Source organism: Panthera onca, chromosome A3 (assembly GCF_046562875.1).
Source record: "Panthera onca isolate mPanOnc1 chromosome A3, mPanOnc1 haplotype 2, whole genome shotgun sequence".
Classification (NCBI taxonomy): domain Eukaryota; kingdom Metazoa; phylum Chordata; class Mammalia; order Carnivora; family Felidae; genus Panthera; species Panthera onca.
This window is the reverse complement of record NC_138341.1, coordinates 11,609,922-11,633,874: the sequence shown is the minus strand read 5'-3', so window position 1 is coordinate 11,633,874 and position 23,953 is coordinate 11,609,922. Positions and strand designations below refer to the sequence as shown.

At 40.1% G+C, this 23,953-nt stretch overlaps 1 protein-coding gene across 3 annotated transcripts in view; it reads left to right on the top strand.

Annotated features, from left to right (window-relative positions):
- NBAS (NBAS subunit of NRZ tethering complex) overlaps positions 1-23,953 on the top strand; it is a 329,610-nt gene that overhangs the window by 161,294 nt on the left and 144,363 nt on the right. For all 3 annotated transcript variants that reach the window (XM_078444965.2, XM_078444964.2, XM_078444966.2), the window contains 4 exons: positions 6,164-6,277; positions 11,371-11,484; positions 15,929-16,086; positions 17,085-17,174. In XM_078444965.2, the coding sequence (XP_078301091.2) occupies positions 6,164-6,277; positions 11,371-11,484; positions 15,929-16,086; positions 17,085-17,174 (476 nt within the window). The remainder of the gene's footprint in view (positions 1-6,163; positions 6,278-11,370; positions 11,485-15,928; positions 16,087-17,084; positions 17,175-23,953) is intronic.

Sequence of the window (23,953 nt, the reverse complement as noted above, 5' to 3'; positions counted from 1 at the left end):
AAGAATGACAGGAAGCTCTTGTTTAGAGTTTAATTCCTAGCGATATCTTAACGATGCTCAAGATCTTTTACCTAAATGTACAGGTTGAGTAAGTACCACCCAAGACAAGCATGCTGATACACAGTCACTTGTGATCATTATGTACTTTGTGCGGTGAGGACAGTGTGTGTCTCCTAGTGTCCTGAACCTTACGTGACAAGTGGGAGATAGATTTTCTGTTGCCTTGAACTCTGGACCTCCGTGCCCTAAATAAAGCGGGTAGCTTGATTATTAGCAGTATGCTTGGTGCCTTCCATGTAATTTCTTATCTTTATTCTTAAACCCGGAAATGTTGGGAATTGGGAGTGGGGAAGCTATAGCTGAGTTGTTTCCGTCTCTGGTTTTTGATGCATTTTCACTAGCATCGGCGGCTCCTCCTCCTCCTCCTCCTCCTCCTCCTCCTCCTCCTCCTCCTCTTCTTCTTTTTAAACTCCTTGTACCTTTGGACAGTGGTGTCCTGTTATAGGTTCCTTGGTGTCCTTGTCCTGTGTAGGGTTTGAGTCAGATGGATCTTAGGAGATAGAAGTCAGTTGAGACCTTCTCGTGTTTTCATGTGGGTTTCCATTGTAGTTTTACTACAAATTAGAGTTTGTCAGATAAATTTATTAGACTTGAAAAAGGTAATATTTGTGTTACCTTGAATATTATTGTTTGGAAGTAATTTCTAGGTGATTATACATATCCTGTAGCATCTTAAACAAGTACATTTATGGAGATTGTTAAATCACTGGAAAATTGTGTTTTTTGAGCTCAAAGCTTTTTAAAATTGTGAAGATTAATCAGAGTTACTAAAAAACATTTTCATTTTATTCTGAGATGTCTTAAATCATTACCTGTCTCCTCTGAAACACTTACATTTTCAGTTGAGGTGTTCAGCCCGTCAGCCCGGGAGAGCATACAGCACTAGGAAACTTTTGCCCTGGTTGGGCCAAGCCCTCATAGCTTTGACTCTGTATATGAGTGTATTTTATTAAAAAATTCTTTTTAATGTTTATTTATTTTTGAAGGAGAGGGAGACAGAGCATGAGAGGGGGAGGGGCAGAGAGAGAGGGAGACACAGGATCCGAACAGGCTTCAGGCTCCGAGCTGTCAGCTCGGAGATCATGTGAGCTGTGAGATCATGACCTGAGCCGAGGTGGGATGCTCAACCGACTGAGCCACCCAGGCGCTCCTGTCTATGAGTGTATTTTAGCTGCTTATTTAATCCAGGCAGATTGATGTAATACAAAAAACATTTTCTTGCAGTTCCCCAAATGCAAATGAATTCGTTCAATTGAATTGAAATAACAAACTGAGCTCGTAATTTTCCGTGGTGCTCCATTAGCAGGACTTTTGCTGGCAGTGTTTGCACGTCATCTGATGGGTTTGAGAATCTGCGACTGAACCTGCTATCCTGCTGTTACTTCTGAGAGATTTCCTGACTGAAGAGTGTTTTAAGAAGGACGTTTGCTTTCATGTCTTGACAGCTTTCCAGCTTGATATATTGATTTGGAGCTTCCTGTTGGAATGAATGTCAGAAAATTTTCTGGATGGGGGCATGGGATACTGCGTTTGTATCCTGTGTGTTGTGTTTATGCCATAGATACAATTTAGGGTTAAGCTGCTTTTGTAGTCATCAGGGATACTGGACAAACCACATAACTTGGTATTTAAACACTTAAGGTCCAGGTATTTTTTTTATAACGTACATAGTTTATTTTGTCACTCTGCTTTGTTTTAAAGCTTTGGCCTACACTCCAGGAGTTGGTACTGGTCACCAAGTGAAGGCTAAGGGTACTGAGTGACACTTAAAGAGTTCATAGAAAACAGGAACAGAAATAGCATGTAAAAATGATTCCTTACGTTTGAGTGTGTGTGTGTGTGTGTGTGTAAACACATGTGTGCTTTTCCCCATCATTTGGAAATTCATGTTTTATGTAAATTATTCTTAACATTCACATGGGCAGATGTGGGATATTTCAGTTGTCCCCCGTGTTTTCTATAGTAGGGTAAATCACTTTTCAGTCTTAACAGCACTGTGGTTAAAGCCACCCACAGCCAGTTTTGTCCAGCTAGTGACTGGACACGTATTTCACCTTTCTTTTTGTTTAGGTTTTCTCATTCACAACATGGGGATGCTAAGAAACAACTTCTAGAATTGCTAATAGGCATGAAGGCCATGTGTTCACAGCGCCTGGGGTATCGTAAGGGCCGTGCCAGCATCAAGTGTCATCTTTGTTATTTTACATGGAGGTTCTAGTGTCTAATTGGTGGTGGAATTAGAGTGGTCTTACCTGCTTGTCGTTGTTCCTCTTCCCCACCATCTCTTCACTCTCGTGTTCCTACTCTGCTTTGCTTCCATTCAAAACCCAAGTTAGCTTCTAACCCTATTCTAGGAACTGAAATGATGAAGGGAATAGGGCACACTTCTGGCTCGGGGGGACTAACACCGATAACAAGACAGAGTCACACGAGTGTCACGTAGGAGTTTAAATTCTGATTCATCCGCTCTGAGCTTTGTGACCTGTGGCATCTTCGTGTTTTTGAATGCCCCCTTCCTCAGTTGGAGATAATAATACAATATTCTGTAGATAGACCTGAAAACTCTGTCTTGAAACATTGAGAATTTTTACATTAGAGGATCTCATACTTCACAAGTATTTCTGTGCATATGTCAGTAGTAGTAATAACAACTAACATTTATTGAGTAGCTTTCATGTTCTAAGTATATGTATTTGTTCTCAAAAGTCTTCTATGAAGTAGTGTCCATTATTGTTTCCAACTTCCAGATAATGAAATCAAAATAGAGGAGGTTAAATAGCTTGCTCAGGGTCACGCAGTTAGAGATGGAGCTGGAATTCAAAGCTAGATAGTTTGGTACAAAAACCTGTGTCTGTAAAGAGTGGACCATACTCTTCTGATGAAGTGGTGTGAAAGTAAAAGATTTAATAAGGAAACTCAGGTGTTCTTGCTCATCGGCTAAGTGACTGCTGCATATTGTCACCTTCTTCCCCTGTCCAATTCAGATTTGTACTTCAGCAATGTCACGAGTAACTGCCTGTGTTGTTGTGTACATTTGGTGCCATTCGTGAGCGACTGAAAGTGGTATTTTGCATCTGTGGTTTGTTGGGCAGGATTCCCTGTCTGTGCCTTACAAGGTCGTGATGAGAGCGTTTGGCATGTGTGTAGCTGGTCGGTAAGAGCTTCTTATGTCTGAGATGTGTGTGTGTGTGTGTGTGTGTGTATTTAAAACACTGGATCTATATTTGTGAGATCCACAGGAAAATGAGGGATCCTCAACTATTAAAAGATGCATACATGCATATCTTTTTCATGGTCATTAATTCCATTTGAAAAGGAATTTTAAGTGTCGGAGACTCCTTTCCTTCATAGAAATATAATAACATCTAAGTCTTGAATTTGCCTAACCAAGAAATCACATTTTGAGATATAATTTAGCATGTCCTACAATAAGCAGTAAAAGAGAATTGGTCTAGTGGTTGTCCAGAGGCTCAAAAAATAGAGAAATAAATAAAGTAAAAAGACGTTTGAATAAGGCAATTGCACTCTATTAGAATTCCACTCTGCAAATTTACTTAATGTCCTTAAAATATTAGTAGTTATGCCTTGCTTCGGGCAAGAAACAGGCAAAGAACCAAACTTGGAACTTCAGAGAAAATGAAGATCTGTTGCTATGTGTGACTTCAGTTTAGAAAACTGAAAAAGTAGAACTTTGATTTTATTGAACTAGAGAAAGAATGGCTGTATAGTAAGGAGGTCAGCTTACTAGAGTTATTGAAACCAGGGTTTCCCCGAGAGAACCAGCATTCATCAAATGTGTCTATAAAAGTGTGTACAGGGGCGCCTGGGTGGCGCAGTCGGTTAAGCGTCTGACTTCAGCCAGGTCACGATCTCGTGGTCTGTGAGTTCGAGCCCTGCGTCAGGCTCTGGGCTGATGGCTCGGAGCCTGGAGCCTGTTTCCGATTCTGTCTCCCTCTCTCTCTGACCCTCCCCCGTTCATGCTCTGTCTCTCTCTGTCCCAAAAATAAATAAAAAACGTTGAAAAAAAAAAAAAGTGTGTACAGAAACCCCAGGTTCTTACATATGTAGACTGACCATGAGATCTCGGTAGGGCAGGTTTTATTTGGAAAATCAAATGAGAAACATGCAGAAAGTACCTTTCTCATAGTAATTGCATCTGATATAATGAGGTAGTAATATACATTTTCTTAAAATACATACAAGGAGGAAAACCCGTAAAACAGTAGCAAATGTTAAGAAAAAAAACAAAACAATTTTTTGATTGAGAGAAGTTTGAAGAACGCTGTATCAGTTAATTTTTGCTAGGCTGTGCTATAGGAAAAGTCTCCAAAGCCTCAGGGCCACGGAATAGAAGGTGAGTTCTCGCACACTGGCATTTCTGCAGCTCGGCTTTGTGAAGTGGCGTTCTCACGGGAGGGGAGAAGATAAGGAGTGGGATCCCACGGTGACTCTTAAACATTTGCTCAGAAGTGGCATATGGCGTTTCCACTCACATTTCGTTGCCCACAGAAATCACATGACCAAGCCTAAGTCTAATGTCAGGTGGGTATTTGGGGCACGGCTCATTACAGTGGATACTGGGAACAATAGTACAGTCTACTGTAGTTCGACTCAGATGTACATATTGGTTGTCAGGATTGTGAAGCAAGGAACTGAAGTCTACATCTACCTTCCGTTTTATAGTGAAGGCCACAAGGGATTACTGTACTAGCAGATGCATGAATAGCCCTCTTAAAATAACCCAGTGTACCCTCAAGTATTTAGGAATAAAAGGATGTGACATATGCAACTTATTCTCAAGTAGTTCAGAAAAAACAGGTGTGTGTGTGAGCGTGCGCGCGCGCGTGTGCACACAGGCATTCGTGTGTATATATGTGTGGAGAGGGAGTGCTCACCTGCATGATTGCACACGTGCATGTGTAAATGGAGCAGATTATTAGCAATTGGTTATTCTTGGCAAAACGTACAGAGTTCTTGGTATCATTCGGGCAACTTTTCTGTAAGTTTGAAATTAAATCATAATGAAAACGTACAATAAAAGGGCCCATTCCAAAGAAAACTACTACCTCTCTCCTTTATCTCGCCAACCCCTGGACCCCCTGCCACTTACCTATAAGAAGTTTTGGGAGAACCCAGAATATATGGGATAAAGCCATGGATTTGGGAATGGGTAAAGGAATGAAGGCATGAAAAACATTTTAAGGGGCTGGGTTGAATTCTGGTTCCATCACATTTTCAGTGACCTTTCTGTACCTTTTTTTCCTCTGAAGATAATAGCATCTGCCTTACAAGTTCTGCCTTGTAGGGTTAATATACGTAAATTACCTACGACAGTGTCTGGGATGTAGCTCATACTCACTGAATGTCAGCTGCTGTGATTATAGTTCCTACTGTTGTAATTATGGGGGCCTGGTCTCCCCGATAGTGACATGCTTCTTAAAGGTTGATACCTCTCCCTTAAATAAAAAACCATCTCTTCCTAGCATATACATAATACTCTTTGCTGAAGCTTTTTTCTCCCCTTAAGTGTCCTTAATTATCTTATAGTGTGAATCACTGTGATCAGACATGTTTTTTTTTTCCTAATATCTGTCTTAAGTGAGAAGATAGGGCCGGTTTGGAGAAAGGTTAATACATTGGAACTGTGAGCACTTGAAAGATCCCTGCCCTTTAAAAACAGGGGTGATGACGTGGCGGTAGAAATATGGATGTTTGGAATATGGGATGGATTTGGGGGTGGAGGGGTTAGGTGAATGGGGGTGCAGGTGTGATAGGAAGTATCTGACGTTTTCAGAGACAGATACTGAATTCTTTAAAATTTTCCGAGGCCTTACATGGCAGTTGAAAAGGTGACGCTTTGTCATAGCTCCCGAACGTCAGCGCCTTCACTCTTTCAGAAGCTGGGTGACAAAAGATCCAAGCTGTACATTATTTATTCAAAAGCAACAACAATTGTAATTTTTTAAAAACAATTGTGTCTTAATTCTTTTTGATCTGGAGGCTGGAAGCTTTCATTGTGTTCACTTACCTAAAACTTGGACAGTCATGACACTCTTCCGTGATGTCCCTGGTTACCAGTCTTGAGTATGTCTCTCTTCCTTAGTGCGACTGTGCTCTGATCGGATCGGCCTCATCAAGCAGTGTATCTGCCAATCCCCCACGTGCTACAGACAGTCCGCCAAGCTTCTGGGCCTTGCTGACTTGCTGAGGGTAGCAGGTAAGCTTTGAATGCTAAATTGCAGAGTAGGGTTTCTGTGTTATTCTTGCCATCATCCCAGGCAAAAGTCAGAAAATCTACCTCCAGGTGTCAGAGAGCTGTTCTTGAGCAAGGATTTGTCTTCTCTGCAAAGATTGGCACGTTATAAAAATGGGTACCCATACTGAGCTGCTGGTCCTTTAAATGAGGACAGGCTCACTCAGGATGCTACAAAGAGTAGCAGCCAGGATTAGCATTTATCACCAGAAAGCTTAAGTGTAGAACAGGTCAGGCCTACCAGGTCACCTTCGGTGCCCAGATTCGGTGTGGCGTTTTTGAACCTGAACAATTTCTTAGAAAAATGCGTGCATTTACTGTTTGGTGGGGTTTTCACATAGGTGATCTTACTTCATCTCCTATTAAATGGTGGTGATGATGGTATTTTTCTCATTTTATAAGGGGAATTAAGGATCAGAGAAGTCCAATATCTTGCTCAGCAGGGTTAAATAGCAGACCTTGACTTCTGAGGAGTCTTTCTGACTCTTTCATGTTTCTGTAACCACACTGTTCTGCTTACCAGAGTCTGTTAATAATTTTCTTTTGTATTTTTGACTTAAGCTTATCTCCACAAAAACAGTTGTTGGCCATATGTTTTATAAGCAGTGGTTTGAAGTTAGACTTGTCCAAACCACATAGTATAGGCTCAAAAGTAAGTGAGATTTCTGTTTATATTTTGAACTTTTAAAAACATATATATCTAGTGTATTTAGGGGACATACATTTATTAATGTTTGTAAATCTTAATATAAATGACTTACTCTTAAGGGCTACAGTTTTAGTAAATTGTCCTGTGTCATTGTCCTCTTCTAGTTCTGAAAGCAGAGAGTTAGCATCTTTACCTGAGGGCCCGCTGCAGCTTTGGGACCTGTCACCCATCGTGAGGCATTTGGATGACAGGGTTGGCGGGGGGGAATTGGGGGCAGGGAGTCAGAAAACCGCTTCGGTCCTCACTGTCCCATACGCTTGCAAAGTGGCTTTGGCTCCAGCTGTTGTCTCCCGTGACTGGCAATGATACCCTTGCTTCACCCTCCAAGTTACAGGATCCCCGAAGGAGTTAATGCCTATAAAAGCACTTCGTAAACTTTGAAGCGCTCTGTTCATCAGGGAAAATTTTCATAAGGAAATTTCACAGAAACTAATGAAGCAGCTCAGGGATACTGCCAGCATTTTTATGTACCCACTAAGACTAATTTCCCGTTTTGTCCTGTGTCATGTTGACACGAAACAGGAATATCAGTGATCTTGGTAAATTGTAGGAATTTTTAATGGTATTGACATTCTTTCAGTCCCCTTCTGTACTATTCATTCGTTTACTTAATTAATTAATTTATTATAATTTTTAGGGGTGCCTGGGTGGCTTAGTCGGTTGAGCATCCGACTTCAGCTCAGGTCATGATCACGCAGTTCGTGAGTTTGAGCCCTGCATCAGGCCCTGTACTGACAGCTCAGAGCCTGGAGCCTGCTTCGGATTCTGTGTCCCCCTCTCTCTCTGCCTCACCCCTGCTTGTGCTCTGTCTCTGTCTTTCAAAAATGAATAAACATTAAAAATTTTTTTTTATTTATTATAATTTTTAGAGAGGGCATGAGCTGGGGAGAGGGGTAGTGGGAGAGAAAGAATTCTAAGCAGACTCCATGCTCAGTGTGGAGCCCAGTGTAGGGCTCGATCCTCAACCTGACTGAGCCACCCAGGTGCCCGGATACTCTTTTTTACATAGTAGCTCTTCGGTGATGTACAACAACCTCTTGTTCCCTGCGTTTTACAGATGAGGAAACGGAAGCACAGAGAGGTAAAGTAGTACCACTAGGTACTTTGGATACAAAGTTCTGTTCCACGCAGCTTCTGCCCTCCGGGCATTTGGAATCTTAGAGGGCTGAGGAAGCAGATAACTATGCTGCAACACAGGACATGATGTGTACCTGGCTTCTGCAACCAAATGTTACAGAGGTTGGAAGAAAGGCAATGCTAATATTTTGCCCAGTGAGGAGGGTAATTAAGAAAGGAATCACAAAGCTGGTGACATTGATCTGAAGCACGCAGGGTGTTTGGTTATCTACTGCTGCCTTACAGACCACCCCCAAAGTTTAGTGACTTAAAGCAAAATCATTTGATTTTTATTCTCCCAGTTCTGGAGGTTGACTGAGCTCAGCCAGGCACTTCAGGATCTTTCATAAATTGCACTCAGATAGTGTCAAGGGATAGATGGGTTCATCTCAAAGATTGCTTTACTTACATGCCTGGTACATGGTCTGGGAAGACTTACATAGCTGGGGGATAAAATAGTCGGGGTCTTGTCTCTTCTCTTTATGGTTTCTCCTTGTGGTCTTTCCATATGGTGGCCTCAGAGTCCCAGTACTTCTTACATGATGGCTGAGGGGTCCCAGAGTCAGTGTTCCGAGAGAAACCAGAAAAAGCTTCATGGAGTTTTCTAATCCAGCTTTGGAATTTGGGCAGTTTCATTGCCATTATGTCTTATTCATGGAGGCAGTCACATGGGCCCTCCCAAGTATAAGGGAAATACATATGGGCCCCACCTGAAGGCTTAACTGGGCCCGGATAATCTCCTTCTGAGCTGGCTTACTCACTTGGCTGTTGGAAGAGACCTCAGTTTCTTCCTGGCTGGTGGCAAGAGGCCTCAGTTCCTTGCCACATGGACCTCTTCATAGGGCTTCTTAACTGTTCTGTCAACATGACACCTAATTGTTCCTCAAGCAGTTGAACCATGAGAGACTGAGGAGGAAGCCCTCGTGTCCTTTATGACCTAGTCTTGGAAGTCTAGTCAAGTAAATCAGTAACCAGTCCCTGTCAATGGGAGGGTCACTGTGCTCCATCTTTAGAAAGGAGTGTCAGAGAAATTGTGGATGTGGCTTAAATTATATTTCATATACTCAAAGCCTTATCATGCCACCATTTATGTTCTTTTTTTCAGACTAAATATCAGAATCATTTTAATAGATGTCTTTTTTTTTTTTTTTTTTTTTTTTTAATGTTTACTTGTTTTTGAGAGAGACAGTGCATGAGCAGGGGAGGGACAGAGAGAGAGGGAATCACAGAATTCAAAGCAGGCTCCAGGCTCTGAGCTGTCAGCACAGAGCCCAACACGGGGCTTGAACTCATGAACTGTGAGATCATGACCTGAGCCAAAGTTGGATGCTTAACCAACTGAGCCACCCAAGAGCTCCTTTAATAGATGTCTTGTCTGGCCATACTCCTGGCTGTTAAGAATTTATTTTGTTTTGTTTGCAATATTTTTCTAGATCATTCTTTTAGGCTGTTTTTGGTTATGTTTTCCCACTAATCCACCTGTTCAGATTGGAACTTTCTAGAAAGAAAAACAGTTAAATATTTGAACTTTGGACTTGAAGGTGACCATCTAACCTATCTTCATATAAAAGTTTACAGTAACTACAATAATAATCCTCCCCTTATGCTTTTATTCTTAAGTTACTTGTTACTGCCCTTACAGCAAAGATATGACTCTTATTTTGAATGTGAGAAAACAGGGATAAAGAAGTGAAACAATTTATTGATGATTTCACAGTTAAGAAGTTTCTCACTTGGAATCCTTTACTCTTATCCTTTGTTTCCACCTGTTTGTTATTGTTGGATGATGGTAATTAATGGATCTTTAAAATCAGCTGACTAGAGGCTTTATATCTGCAAAATATCTTTGCCACCTAGCCAAGCTGTCTTATGAAAAAAAAAAAATCACCCTTGGTCCTTTCATTTTTTTATTTAGATCTTCTGAATAAATGCAAACATTTTGAGAGGATTATCTAGGAAATAGGTTTTATATTAAGTGTGATATGTGCATGTATTTTTGAGAAACTTTGTGCATATTGTTCCATTTCCAGTATTATGTGTCAGTGTTACAGAACATGGGTTTGTTGTTCTAATAATAATACTATTATGAATCATAGTGTTCTATCCTCTCTTAAAAAAAACAAAACCTAATGTCTTTCAATTAGCTTAGGCCAATACTTGGATTTTAAACCTGTGAAACACAGGATGGAGATTAACGGTAACATATTTTAAAACTTTCATTCAAACCTTTCTGTGATATGTTTACTTTTTCTTCCAAACTGCATTATAGCTTAAAAATGCAAGGATCATTGCATTTTTCCTTTTTCTTTTTGGAAATATTGAAAATAATTTTAAAGTTTCATTACTTGATTAAAATTTAAATTGTTTACTTTTTTTTTTTTTTGGCCTAAGTGTACAAATTGTGTTTATGTTGTAACTTTGAATTATAATAGAATCTCTACTCATTTCACTGAGTATTTTTTTTTGAACCCCAATTATATGTATGACTTGGAGGTACTGAGAATTTAACAAGGGAAGGGACCCCTGTCTTGAGAGATCTTAAATTCTGATACTAGATGTAGATTTTTAAAACAATAATCCCAATAAATTGGTATTCTGAAAATGAAAAGTGAAGAAACATGTAGGAGGTCACCTAAACCATACCTTTTTCGTGAAGAAAGTGTAGAGGTGTCAAAGAAGGACATCACATCTAAATTGACTTCTAAGAATCTTTTTGAGAGATTAAGATCTTTGTGTTACCGTAAACTGAATTTTGGTATGTTTTCTGAGAGCCTACATGCTTACTATGATAAATAAAAGATAGTACTGTTAGTGAAACCATAAAGTTATAACCAATTTACTGTGTGTTTAAGGCTCCCCTCTTTGTATTTGTCATTTGTTAATTATAATTAGAAATAGAACATTCAAAGGGCAAAATATCAAAAAAAAAAAAAAAATAGCAAAATATTTAATGCCACTACTGGGAGGAAAACTTTTTCTCTCCCCACTTAGGTTGGAATGGTTGGTCTGGGGCTGATACTGATCATTGATCTCTTAGGAGAATGAGAGCTAATTCCAGGATTAATAAATAGATTGGAAGGTCAAAGTTGCCTTGACATTTGTCCTATAATCTTTTAAAAAATCAGTCTAATCTCTACCTTTTATTTTTTAATTAATTCAAAATACAATGTTAATGAGCTGTTTTATTAATTGATGCTGCCATAATCATTAAGTTGTTTGCCTGTGTTTACAGGTGAAGACCCAGAAGAAAGGCGTGGACAGGTTCTGATCCTTCTAGTGGAACAGGCACTTCGTTTCCATGACTACAAAGCAGCCAATGTGCATTGTCAGGAGCTGATGGCCACAGGTGAAATAGACAAATTACTTAACACTTTGCCCAGGTCCGCTTTGCATGATGAGTAATGGAAAAGGTCTGTTCTGAAATCAATTGGCCTGATTGGGAAGCCAGGCACATTTTCTTCAAAAGACTTGAGAAACCTTTTGTGAGCACTGATCAGTCTGTATTCTTTGTGCTTATATATTAATGTAAGTACTTAATGGGCTCAGGGGTTATATTTTAGCTGAGATTTTGGTTGCTTTCCATTGCCTATTAAAAATATGCTCATAATTTTAAGAACAATTTTATAGAAAATATTTTTAAAAATTTTTAAAAAAGGATAACATAGTGCTTTTCAAACTGACCTTGAGAAGTTAGAAAGTAGTCTGCAACCCTAAAATATTCTATATTGAAATTTAAATTCCAGTCTCTGGAAGATCAGATTTGTATGTGTCTGTGTGTGTGTAGAATAATTTCACTATGAAAGAACATATTCCCCCATGGGGTAGGAAGTGATATTGTCTGATCATAGACTCTCTACTAAATGATCTGCTTTCTGTAGCTGTCTCTGAATGTAGGAAAGCTCAAGCATATCTTTTTATGTTCAGCATAGAAGGAACATACTTAAACATCATAAAAGCCATTTATGTAAAGCCCACAGCTAATATCATCCTTAATGGGGAAAAACTGAGAGTTTTCCCCCTGAGATCAGCAACACGACAGGGATGTCCACTCTCACCGCTGTTGTTTCACATAGTGTTGGAAGTGCTAGCATCAGCAATCAGACAACAAAAGGAAATCAAAGACATCAAAATTGGCAAAGATGAAGTCAAGCTTTCACTTTTTGCAGATGACATGATATTATACATGGAAAATACGGTAGACTCCACCAAAAGTCTGCTAGAACTGATACATGAATTCAGCAAAGTCGCAGGATACAAAATCAATGTACAGAAATCAGTTGCATTCTTATACACTAACAGTGAAGCAACAGAAAGACAAATAAAGAAACTGATCCCATTCACAATTGCACCAAGAAGCATAAAATACCTAGGAATAAACCTAACCAAAGATGTAAAAGATCTGTATGCTGAAAACTATAGAAAGCTTATGAAGGAAACTGAAGAAGATACAAAGAAATGGAAAAACATTCCGTGCTCATGGATTGGAAGAATAAATATTGTCAAAATGTCAATACCACCCAAAGCTATCTACACATTCAATGCAACCCCAATCAAAATTGCACCAGCATTCTTCTCGAAGCTAGAACAAGCAATCTTCAAATTTGTATGGAACCAGAAAAGACCCCGAATAGCCAAAGTAATATTGAAGAAGAAAACCAAAGCAGGAGGCATCACAATCCCAGACTTTAGCCTCTACTACAAAGCTGTAATCATCAAGACAGCATGGTATTGGCACAAAAACAGACACATAGACCAATGGAATCGAATAGAGACTCCAGAATTGGACCCACAAGAGTATGGCCAACTAATCTTTGACAAAGCAGGAAACAATATCCAATGGAAAAAAGACAGTCTCTTTAACAAATGGTGCTGGGAGAACTGGACAGCAACATGCAGAAGAATGAAACTGGACCACTTTCTTACACCATTCACAAAAATAAACTCAAAATGGATGAAGGACCTGAATATGAGACAGGAAACCATCAAAACCCTGGAAGAGAAAGCAGGAAAAAACCTCTCTGACCTCAGCCCTAGCAATTTCTTACTTGACACTTCTCCAAAGGCAAGGGAATTAAAAGCAAAAATGAACTATTGGGACCTCATGAAGATAAAAAGCTTCTGCACTGCAAAGGAACCAGCAAAACTAAAAGGCAGCTGACAGAATGGGAGAAGATATTTGCAAATGACATATCGGACAAAGGGCTAGTATCCAAGATCTATAAAGAGCTCACCAAACTCTGCACCCGAAAAACAAATAATCCAGTGAAGAAATGGGCAGAAAACATGAATAGACACTTCTCTAAAGAAGACATCCAGATGGCCAACAGGCACATGAAAAGTTGCTCAACGTCACTCCTCATCAGGAAAATACAAATGAAAACCACACTGAGATACCACCTCAAGCCAGTCAGAGTGGCTAAAATGAACAAATCAGGAGACTATAGATGCTGGAGAGGATGGGGAGAAACAGGAGCCCTCTTGCACTGTTGGTGGGAATGCAAACTGGTGCAGCCGCTCTGGAAAACAGTGTGGAGGTTCCTCAAAAAATTAAAAATAGATCTACCCTAGGACCCAGCAATAGCACTGACAGGAATTTACCCAAGGGATGCAGGAGTGCTGATGCACAGGGGCTCTTGTACCCCAATGTTTATAGCAGCACTTTCAACAATAGCCAAATTATGGAAAGAGCCTAAATGTCCATCACCTGATGAATGGATAAAGAAGCTGTGGTTTATATATACAATGGAATACTACTTGGCAATGAGAAAGAATGAAATCTGACCTTTTGTAGCAACACAGATGGAACTGGAGAGTGTTATGCTAAGTGAAATAAGTCCTACAGAGAAAGACAGATACGATATGTTTTCACTCTTATGTGGATCCTGAGAAACTTAACAGAAAACCACGGGGGATGGGAAGGGGGAAAAAAGTTACAGAGAGGGAGGGAGGGAAGCAAACCATAAGAGACTCTTAAAGACTGAGAATAAACTGAGGGTTGATGGGGGGTGGGAGGGAGGGGACAGTGGGTGATGGGCATTGAGGAGGGTACCTGTTGGGATGTGCACTGGGTGTTGTATGGAAACCAATTTGACAATAAATTTCATATTTAAAAAACAAACAAAAAAAATCAAGCGTATCTTTTTACCTTTGCTTTCATAGCGAGTGGTTAAAAATGTAGTGCTTCACCTCGTAATAACTCATGGAGCGTGCACTTAAGAGTTTTGCACTTCGTGTATACCGTTAAAGAAAAATATTCTGTCATTTCTTAAAAATTGTAAGGAAGACATTATTCAGGACTTTTGCAATAGATGTTAAAACTATTGCATTAAGGGAGAGAGAAGAGACTCAATTCCAAATACGAGAAAGACAGCTGGCGACTTAAAGCCAAGGAGCATGGTAGGGGGTCAGTGGATGGAAAATTAGCACAAGACATCAAGGTTCGTGGCATTCTTTCTGACCTGCCTTAACAGGGTTCTTGCTGAAGGCAGACCAGGGTGATTAGATATCAGGGATGAGGGATGGGGAATTTGCTCACATATCAGCAATGATCAATTGTCAAGGGTGGGAGATTCTCTCTAAACTGACTTTTTTGTAGGATTATTGCTGAAACTGGAGTATGCAGGCTCAGCCAGGCCAAGGTGTAGGCCTAGTTGTGAAGAAGCTTCAGCAGAGCCTAATATTTGGCCAAAGAAAAAATCGTTTTCAGTACATCTATGAAAATGTTTAAAAGTCTAGGGGAAAACACTGTGGTTTGTAATATCAGCATTAGAAAATCCGTTTCATAAAAGAGCTACCTACATTCAGAATACCAACCAATATTAACATTAACCAGTTATTAAGCCACTATTGATGTTAACCAATATTGACTTTGTAACATTAAGTTCAGAATAATTATGGTTGTCTGAAAAAAACGTGTATTATTCTAAAATTATTTTGAGAGCTTTGTTAAAGAATTTTATTCCTGTAAGGCGTAGTACCTGGATTTTTACTTTATATGTTTAGAGAAATTGTTCTGGACCCAGGCCTTTGTACTTAGAAAAAGCAAACCCTTTCAAAATAGAACTTAGTACTTAGAAAAAACAAACAAACCCTTTCAAACTAGAACTCCTTCAGTGACAAATAAAACTATATTTTACTGGAGTATAACATTGTGCAGCAAACATCTCTGCTTAGTGCCACGACGGACAGCGTGCCTTGCGCTGTCCTTGGATCTCTGTCTTCTATAAAGTGAATGTGTCTGTGTAGCTGCCTGTAATAGTTCTTCTTTTCTCACACTTGGCAAGTTTACAAAGTGGCTTGTAAATATAAACGTGATTTAATCCTTCCACAACTCCAGGAGGAAGGCATTATTACTGTCCCTTTGTGGTAGTAAAGGAGCTGTGACATCTGGGACTCTCTCAGGCACACACAAGTGCTAAATAGCAGTGTTGGGCTGTATCCTCAGGTCTTCCGAATTCAGATCTCTGACTTAGCTTTTTACTCACTGTCAACGCTAAGTAGATGACGGGTAGTCATTGTCAGGTATTCTAAAATGAAACAGAGTTTATCAGAAAAACAGGTGGGATATTGCTAACCTTTCTGGATAATAAGCCAGCCCAGTATTTCTTTTCTACTTTACTTTAGATCCTTATGTGTTTCTTACCGCTTATAAAAAAGTTACGCGTCTCTAATGACCGAGATTGTGCTTTGGTAACACAAGACCTGAGCAGAAATCCACTGAGTTTCTCATGTTAGATTGGAGATTTTTCTTCTGGTGAAAATCCGTTTGTTTTTTCTTGCTCATTTTATAGGTTATTCTAAGAGTTGGGATGTTTGTAGCCAGTTAGGACAATCAGAAAATTACCAGGACTTGGCCACGCGTCAGGAGCTCATGGCCTTTGCTTTGACACATTGCCCTCCTGGCAGCATTGAACTTCTTCTGGCAGCGAGCAGCAATCTGCAGACAGAAGTAAGTGTTCCAGCAAAGTAAATCCCAAACTGTATGAAATCTGATTTGTTGGGTGTGTGGATCTGAGGTCTTGTGATTGTTTTTTTAAATAATATGGAAGAAAAATAGCTTGTCACTTATGTGAAAAGGGATTTGAAGATATTGGATATAAAGTAGTGTTGTTGGCTTATTATAGTAAGGGAGAAAGGTAGGAGGTAATATTAAGAGGTAAATTATTGGATATAATGAAGAAATGAGTGTTGTCAAGAATTAAACATGAGAAATGGTCTTGGAAAATATGTTAAAAACCAGTGGTGATACCATCCCTCGGAAGTCGTTTGGAGAGTGCCGAATCCTAACCACTAGACCACCAGGGAACTTGGAAGTCCTTTGGAAATGGCGGAGGACGGAGTTTTGGTTGGGGAGATGCTCAGTTTCCCAAAATTCACGGGATCTGCCGAAGAGTGGATAATACTTTTGTTGCAAAAAATATAGAAGAAATAAATAGAGGGTATAAGAATATAGGAGGAGATTCTGGAATTCTCCTTTTCATATCCTCGTCATTCAGTACATTATACACCAGGTTTTTCACCATTGGTGCCCACTTCTCAAATTGGGAAGCCACTCAGGAAGTCCTGAAGTAAGCCTGTTACCAAAAAGTGTTCATTATGAAGTAGCAATTTTTTCCTCAAAAGAGTGCTTTTAAAATTTCCAGTCTATGTTGTAAAGTGAGGCAAATTTAAAACACAGTTCCTTTAGGGGCACCTGGGTGGCTCAGTCGGTTAAATGTCTGACTTCAGCTCAGGTCACGATCTTGCAGTCCGTGACTTCGAGCCCCACTTTGTGCTCTGTGCTGACAGCTCGGAGCCTGGAGCCTGCTTCAGATTCTGTGTCTCCCTCTCTCTCTCTGCCCTTCCCCTGCTCAGGCTCTGTCTTTTTCTCTTTTTCCAAAATAAATAAACATTAAAAAAAAAAAAAACCCAACAGTTCCTTTACAGTATGTCATGTTCTCTTTTCAGATTCTTTATCAAAAAGTGAATGTCCAGATCCATCCAGAAGGAGGAGAGAGTATCAGTGTTTCACCGTTAATTAGTAAAGCGCTCCACGAGGTGAGTTGGTCTGCGAGGGACGAGTTTGAAAGGTGACCATGAGTGGAGTGAAATGGGAGTCGCCTGGCCGTGTGTGTGTGGGAAAACTTTTTCTTTTAAACGTTTTTGTGTGTGTGTGTGTGTGTGTGTGAAATACAACATTCATATTAAAAAAATAAAAAGTACAGAAAAGTGTCCAGCTCCATAAATTATCACGAAGAAAGTAGCCATGAAGCCACCAGATAGAGAAATTGGTATGACCAGCCTTCCACAAGTCCCCCTGCACCCTGTCCCAGCTTAGTTTCTAGCTCTTCTTTTTCCTTCCGGAAATCACCAGTGTTGGGACACCAGATCTTTGTGGCTTTTGTTCTTATTTTAAGGAATTTTAATACCCATCACACCCCTCCCAATAGGATTTGACCTATTTTTGTGCTTAATGGAAATGGCTATGCTCCATAATTTTTGCGAGACTCCTTCATGTTCTTACACGTGTATAGTTTATTCACTGTTCTGCGGAGAAATTAGCTGCGGTGTGCGTGTTTTACAGTTCATCCACTGTGACGTTGACTGGCGTTGGTGTCTTTTTACTCTTGGCTACTAGAGATGAGGCTGCATCAGCGTTTTGTACGTGTTGCTGATGCACATGTGCATACCACTCTGTCCGGCATCTGTTTACCTCGGCCTGGAAGCGTATGTTAGCGGCTGTCTGTACGTTTAGCCTCCGTCAAGAATCCCAAATGATTTTCCAAAGGTGTTTTACCGTTTGCTCTTTTTTTTTTTAATTTGTTTTTTTTTTCAAGTTTGTTTTACCTTAATTATTTTGTGTGAGAGAGAGAGAGAGAGAGAGCGTGCGTGCACGGGAGGGGCAGAGAGAGGGGGAGAGAGAATCTCAAGCTGGCTCCTCACTGTCAGCGTGGAGCCTGGTGTGGGGCTCGAACTCACGATGTAAGATCATGACCGGAGCCAAAATCAAGAGTCTGACGCTCAACGACGGAGCCGCCCAGACGCCCCCGATTGTACTTTCAGGAGCCATTTATTCCAATCTAGCAATTTGGCCTTGTTAGCTTTTTAAAAATCTTAACTCTTCTCTTAAGTATTTAGCAGTATCTATTTGGGATCTTGGTTCGCATTTTTCTCATGACTAATGAGACGGAATTAGCTCTGGAGGCCTCTTCTTTTGTGAGGTATCTGTTCGGTTCTCTTGCCCATTTTCTATAGAATTTGTCTCCTTTTCCCTTGCCTCACTGAGATTCTTGTGAATAAAATATGTCTGAACCACCTAAGTGTGTACGTGCTTTAGGATAGTTCATCCTGGGAGAGAAAGGAAGAATACTTGCGCCCTGACACCGTTTTTCTTTTGGTCAGTGCTGGCTCCATGGCCATTCACTCTCCAGACCTGCTTCTAAAAACATAGAATTGTCATTTTTTTTAGGTTGAACAAAGTAGCCCAGTTTTTGACATTCTAATTGGGTCAATTAAGAGATAGTAATTCTCTTTATTGATTGGTTTTCCACAGGATTCCTTTAAATGGTAAGCTTCACTTTTTTTTTTTCTAATGTTTATTCTTGAGAGAGAGAGACAGACAGACACAGACAGAGTGGGAGTGGGGGGAGGGGCAGAGAGAGAGGGAGACACAGAATCCGAAGCAGGCTCCAGGCTCCCAGCTGTCAGCCCAGAGCCCGACACAGGGCTCAAACTCTGGAACAGCACGATCATGACTTGAGCTGATGTCGGACGCTTAACCGACTGAGCCACCCAGGCGCGCCTAAGCTTCACCTACAGAATGTGAAACGTCATTCATTTTTCTGAAACGTCATTCTATTTTGGAAGCCATCTATTGTGGAACGTTAGCTGCACCTAATCTTTTTTTTTTTTTTTTTTTTTAATTGGCTGTATCCATTTTGCCAAACTCCTTTGCAGTTGTGTACTATATAGTTACTTTTAAACATCTGATACAAAGTTTCAGTTGCAGAATCTATTCATGGAATTTCTGCAGAGATATTATTCCTCGTGGGTTATGTATGACTACGCCATTTCCGCAGTTCGTTCTTTCCTATTAAAATTCAATTTGAAGATACCGGTGTAACCCTAGTTCAGTGCCGAGTGATCTGAGGATCTCAGAATGGGGCCTTTTTGTGCTTCGGGAGTTTTCCCCTATTCTTCCTGTGATGGTGACTTCAGGACAGCATCCACCAATAGATTTTTCCACAGTGAGGAAGACGTCCTGTATCCCACCGTGGCCGCCGGCCTCATATGCCGTGGGTACTCGAAATGTGGCTAGCACACCGAAGGAATCAAATTTTAAATTTAATTTCATTTTAGTTCAATTTAAATAGCCACATGAGGCTACTGGCTACCAGCTTAGGTATCGCAGTTGGAGAAGATTAGACACCGGGTAGAGGATTGTGTGCCACTGTCAACACTGCAGACAGTGGACTTTTTTTGTCGTTGGACTCCCTCTGGATGGAAGCCGAAGTGTTTTCTAGGGGCCTGGAGTGTGGTGGATACGTTTCTTCTTTGGCATGCTTTGACTTGTAGTCGTACTGATTACCGTTTGTTATCACTGGGTATGAGAGCACATTAAATTCTGTGGTGTTTTCTCCGTGGGACTCAGAACACTTGTGGCCAGCAGTCACCGAATGTCCTGTGTATTAGGAGGAAGTTGGCCAATTGTACCATCTTTCAAGGTCCAGGTGAAGACCTACTTTCAGTGAGATCTTCTTTATCCCAAGTTTTGTATCTTTTGAGCCTCTGGTGCTTCTCCAGCGGTTCAGCCACATCTCCCGTCTTCCCGTCTGTCTCTCTCGCCTTGTCTCTTTTCACGCCTCCCAAACATGCGCTGGGCTGCAGTCCTACTGACCTTGCCACCGTTCTCCGGAGTTGCCTCTGTCACACCTTTGGTGTTACTTTCCTGGCTGCCTCTGCTGCCCTTCTTGCCTTGTGCTCTGGTCATCTCTTTTACGCTTTGAGCCCATCTGAAGTATCATTTTCTTCGTCAGGTTTTCCTCGAGTTCTCTAATTACTGTTGCTTCTTTATCCCCCACACATTCTCACATCATCGTGTCAGCATGTACGTGGTATGCTTTGGTATTACGTGGTAACTGGAAGTAGGTCATTTATCTTTGCACCGTCCGTAACGGGGTTGTCACATGGAGAATGCGTAGGAAATGTTCGACAAAGCCCGCTTGGAAACTCCCACTGCATACAGGTTATTCTGTGGTAAAAATTAATTATAAAGTAGATTTTGGCTTAAAATAAAAGGAATTTCCCATTTAACTCATATATATGTGCTGTGGTGGCTGTTGAGATCTGTTATGTTTTGGCCAGCATACGGGGTGTGTGATTTCTCTGTTCAGTATATAATAGCAAAGTGTTTCTGCTGAGTTCCGCTCTCTAAGCTTATTCTGAATCCCCATCCTTTATACAAGCCATGAAAAGCCTTTGTGACTTTGGGTTTCCTATTTTCTCCTTCTTCAATGAATTACAAAGTGTCAACCTGGCCCTTTAGTGGCTTCTTTGGAGAAGGACAGGGGCGCCTGGGTGGCTTGGTCGGTTAAGTGTCTGACTTCGGCTCAGGTCATGATCTCACGGTCCGTGAGTACGAGCCCCGCATCGGGCTCTGTGCTGACAGCTCAGAGCCTGGAGCCTGTTTCAGATTCTGTGTCTCCCTCTCTCTCTGCCCCTCCCTGTTCATGCTCTGTCTCTCTTGGTCTCAAAAATAAATAAACGTTAAAAAAAAATAAAAAAAAAAAAACAAAAAAAAAAACTAGCTCTTGCTCATTGTAAAAAAAAAAAAAAAAAGAGAGAGAGAGAAGGACATGCTGTGTCTCCACAAGTGGGCACATCCTGCTCCATTAGTCTCTTTAGTGAATGAAGGAGACCACCTTTACACGGCAGTCTTTTACACATTTTACTTAGCAAGGAAAAGGGATTCTTCCAAAATGATTATTTTATTTATTTATTTTTTAAAATCTTTCTCTCTCTCTCTCTTTTTTTTTTTTTTTTTGTAGCTCGTTAAAAAGCTTTCTTGGCTTCGTGTGTCCTTTCTCAGCAAGTTGCAGAAAATCTAGATCTCATGAAGTGCAAATCTAAACCCTCCATGAACACATTATGGCTTTGATTCATGAAGCACATTTCAGAATATTATAGCTACTATTATTAGATTAAAATACAGTGCTCAGCTGTACGTTGCTGTGCGTTACACATTAACAGTAGATATAATAACCACACTAAATTCTAACTCATAAATGAGAGCTGACTATATATGTAATCTGCTTAATGCTCAAGACTTTCATTACTCAGTTGTGGAAATAATAATTTTTATTTATATATCCAAGCAAAGTAAAGATGTAATTGCTATGCGGTAGCATTTGCATTAATTCAAGTAGAGCCTACAGGTTTGAAGATATTGGCTGTTGTCCCCATGAACAAGATATTAGTGTATAAATAGACCAGAATGCATATTTTTGTGAATAACTACCAAAATTACAATTTTCCAGTTTCTTATGAATGTTGGTTATTATGCTTTTTAGATGTAGCAGTATTCCACCACTTAGAGTATATTAACATTTGTTTTTAGCTAGTATTAGTTGTATCACTTAGCCAATGGTGTTTCCCCCCCCAGATGAATCTAATTAGATTTGGAAATGGATTATATATAAGATTCCCATTAAAAAATCATTTTCACTGTGGGAAAACCTGTTATGAGCATTTTAAGTGCCCATAGATTTATACAACTAGACTAATTAATGTTTATAACTGTGGCAGGGGCTAAGCATAGAGCAATTTCAAATTTATAAAAGGACTGTTTAGAAATCTCTAAAAGTGAGCAAAAGGACAGTTGGCTTTCAGTATCATAGGAAACCATTTCTTTTTCCATTCACCAGGTGACAGACGTGTGGGTTATTTCTACTTATTCGCTGGAAAATATGGAAATAGAGAAATAGGTTTCGATTTCTCATGTAGGTGTATAGGAGTGGAACTGCTACATTGCATGCATACATGTGTTCAACATTTGAAGAAATGGCAGGTTGCTTCCCAAAGTGGCTGCACCATTTTCCTTTCCCACCAGGAAGTGTTCAGATCCCAGCGTCTCCGCATTCTCATAACGCTTGTTCCTCCCTGGATTTGACGAAAGCCATTCTGAGGGGGGATGTGTGTGGTATCTCATTACCATTTTGGTATGCTCTTTCCAAAGAACTAATGATCATGAACATCTGTTTTGGTGCTGCTGCTTATTGAGGTGTAAGAGTTTTGTTGTTTTGTTTTGTTTTTTTAAATTCTGGCTACAAATCCTTTCTTGAGTAGGTGATTTGAAAATGTTTGTCTCTCCGTGTGTGACTTGAGTTTTTCATCTTCATAAAGTGCAAACATGTCTAATGTGGCTGAAGTCCAGCCTACCAGTAGTCTTTTATTGCTTATGCTGTGGTATCGTATCTAAGAAATGGACGCATGACTCACGAGTGTGAGCATTTATTCCTATGCTTTTTTTTTTTTTTTTTTTTTTTATAGTTTTGGCTCCTGTGTTTATTGATAAGGAAGTAATAATCCACTTTTTGTGTGAAATAACTGTAGGCCTGAGGAATATTCATATACGAAAAGGTGAATTAGAGCTTCTTAACATACACAAAAATTAGTTCATTGAGATGGTATTTGTTTTGTTTTCTTTTATGTTTTATGATAGCTTATTCCTTCATAAAGAATTAAACATTTTTTAAAATGTTTATTTATTTTTGAGAGAGAGAGAGAGAGACAGAGTGTGAGCAGTGCAGGGGCAGAGAGAGAGAAAGAGGGAGACACCGAATCCGAAGCAGGCTCCAGGCTCTGAGCTGTCAGCACAGAGCCCCATGTGGGGCTCGAACTCACAAAGTGTGAGATCATGACCTGAGCCAAGTCGGATGCTTAACGGAGCCATGCAGGCATGCCAAGGATTTTAAATTTCATATTTGGTATGCACAAAGACATTAATATTTTGAAGTTCGAAAAGAAAGAGTTTCATCTGGAATGGATTTTTGTTAAAATTATCACTTTCCTATCCACCCTCCCCCCCCCACCTGCCCCCGATGTGTTTTAGAATTTTGGTTTCCAAGCTCATTGAGGGGGTCATTCCATTCTGTTTACTTTGTATCTCCCTAGACCTTCTCTAAGGATTCTATAGTTTTGTGGTTTTCCTCAGTCTGTACCCTTAGTGCTTCGGTCCAGAACATGTCATGTCCTATTAATACCTTTTGACGTGGGACTCCCAACCTCTTGTACTGTTGAGGATCTGAGGAATCCAGGCATGGAGCCAACGAGGGACTTGGGCCCTGTTAGTTCTCTGCCTCTTTATTCCTGCAATTTTGTATAAATACATAATCCCAGGCAGTGGGTCTGATCCTCTTACAGGGGATCCTTTCGATTCACAGTTCCCTCGAGAGGAGCATTTCACAGCCACTGTCAGCATCTCAGTTCCGAGCCCCGGAATGTTGAATTCCATTGAACGTGAGTGCCTTTCTACTTTTGTTTTTAATTACCCTTAATATTCTGGAGTACCATGAGCACATTGCAACAGGAGTTCACTGCTCCATCCTGACTGGAATTCATAATGACTTTCTTAATTACAAAAATAACACAATCTTTTATTTTAGCAATCCATTTAAGAGGAGGCATGGGTTCAGATAACTGACACTATTTAGCATATTTTATTCCTGAAAGTTAAAAAAAAAAAAGAAATGTAAAACATCTATGATAAAATATTAATAATATTTGTTAACTTTTGATAAGAAGTACATGGAAATTTATGGTAGCTTTGGCCTTTCTAC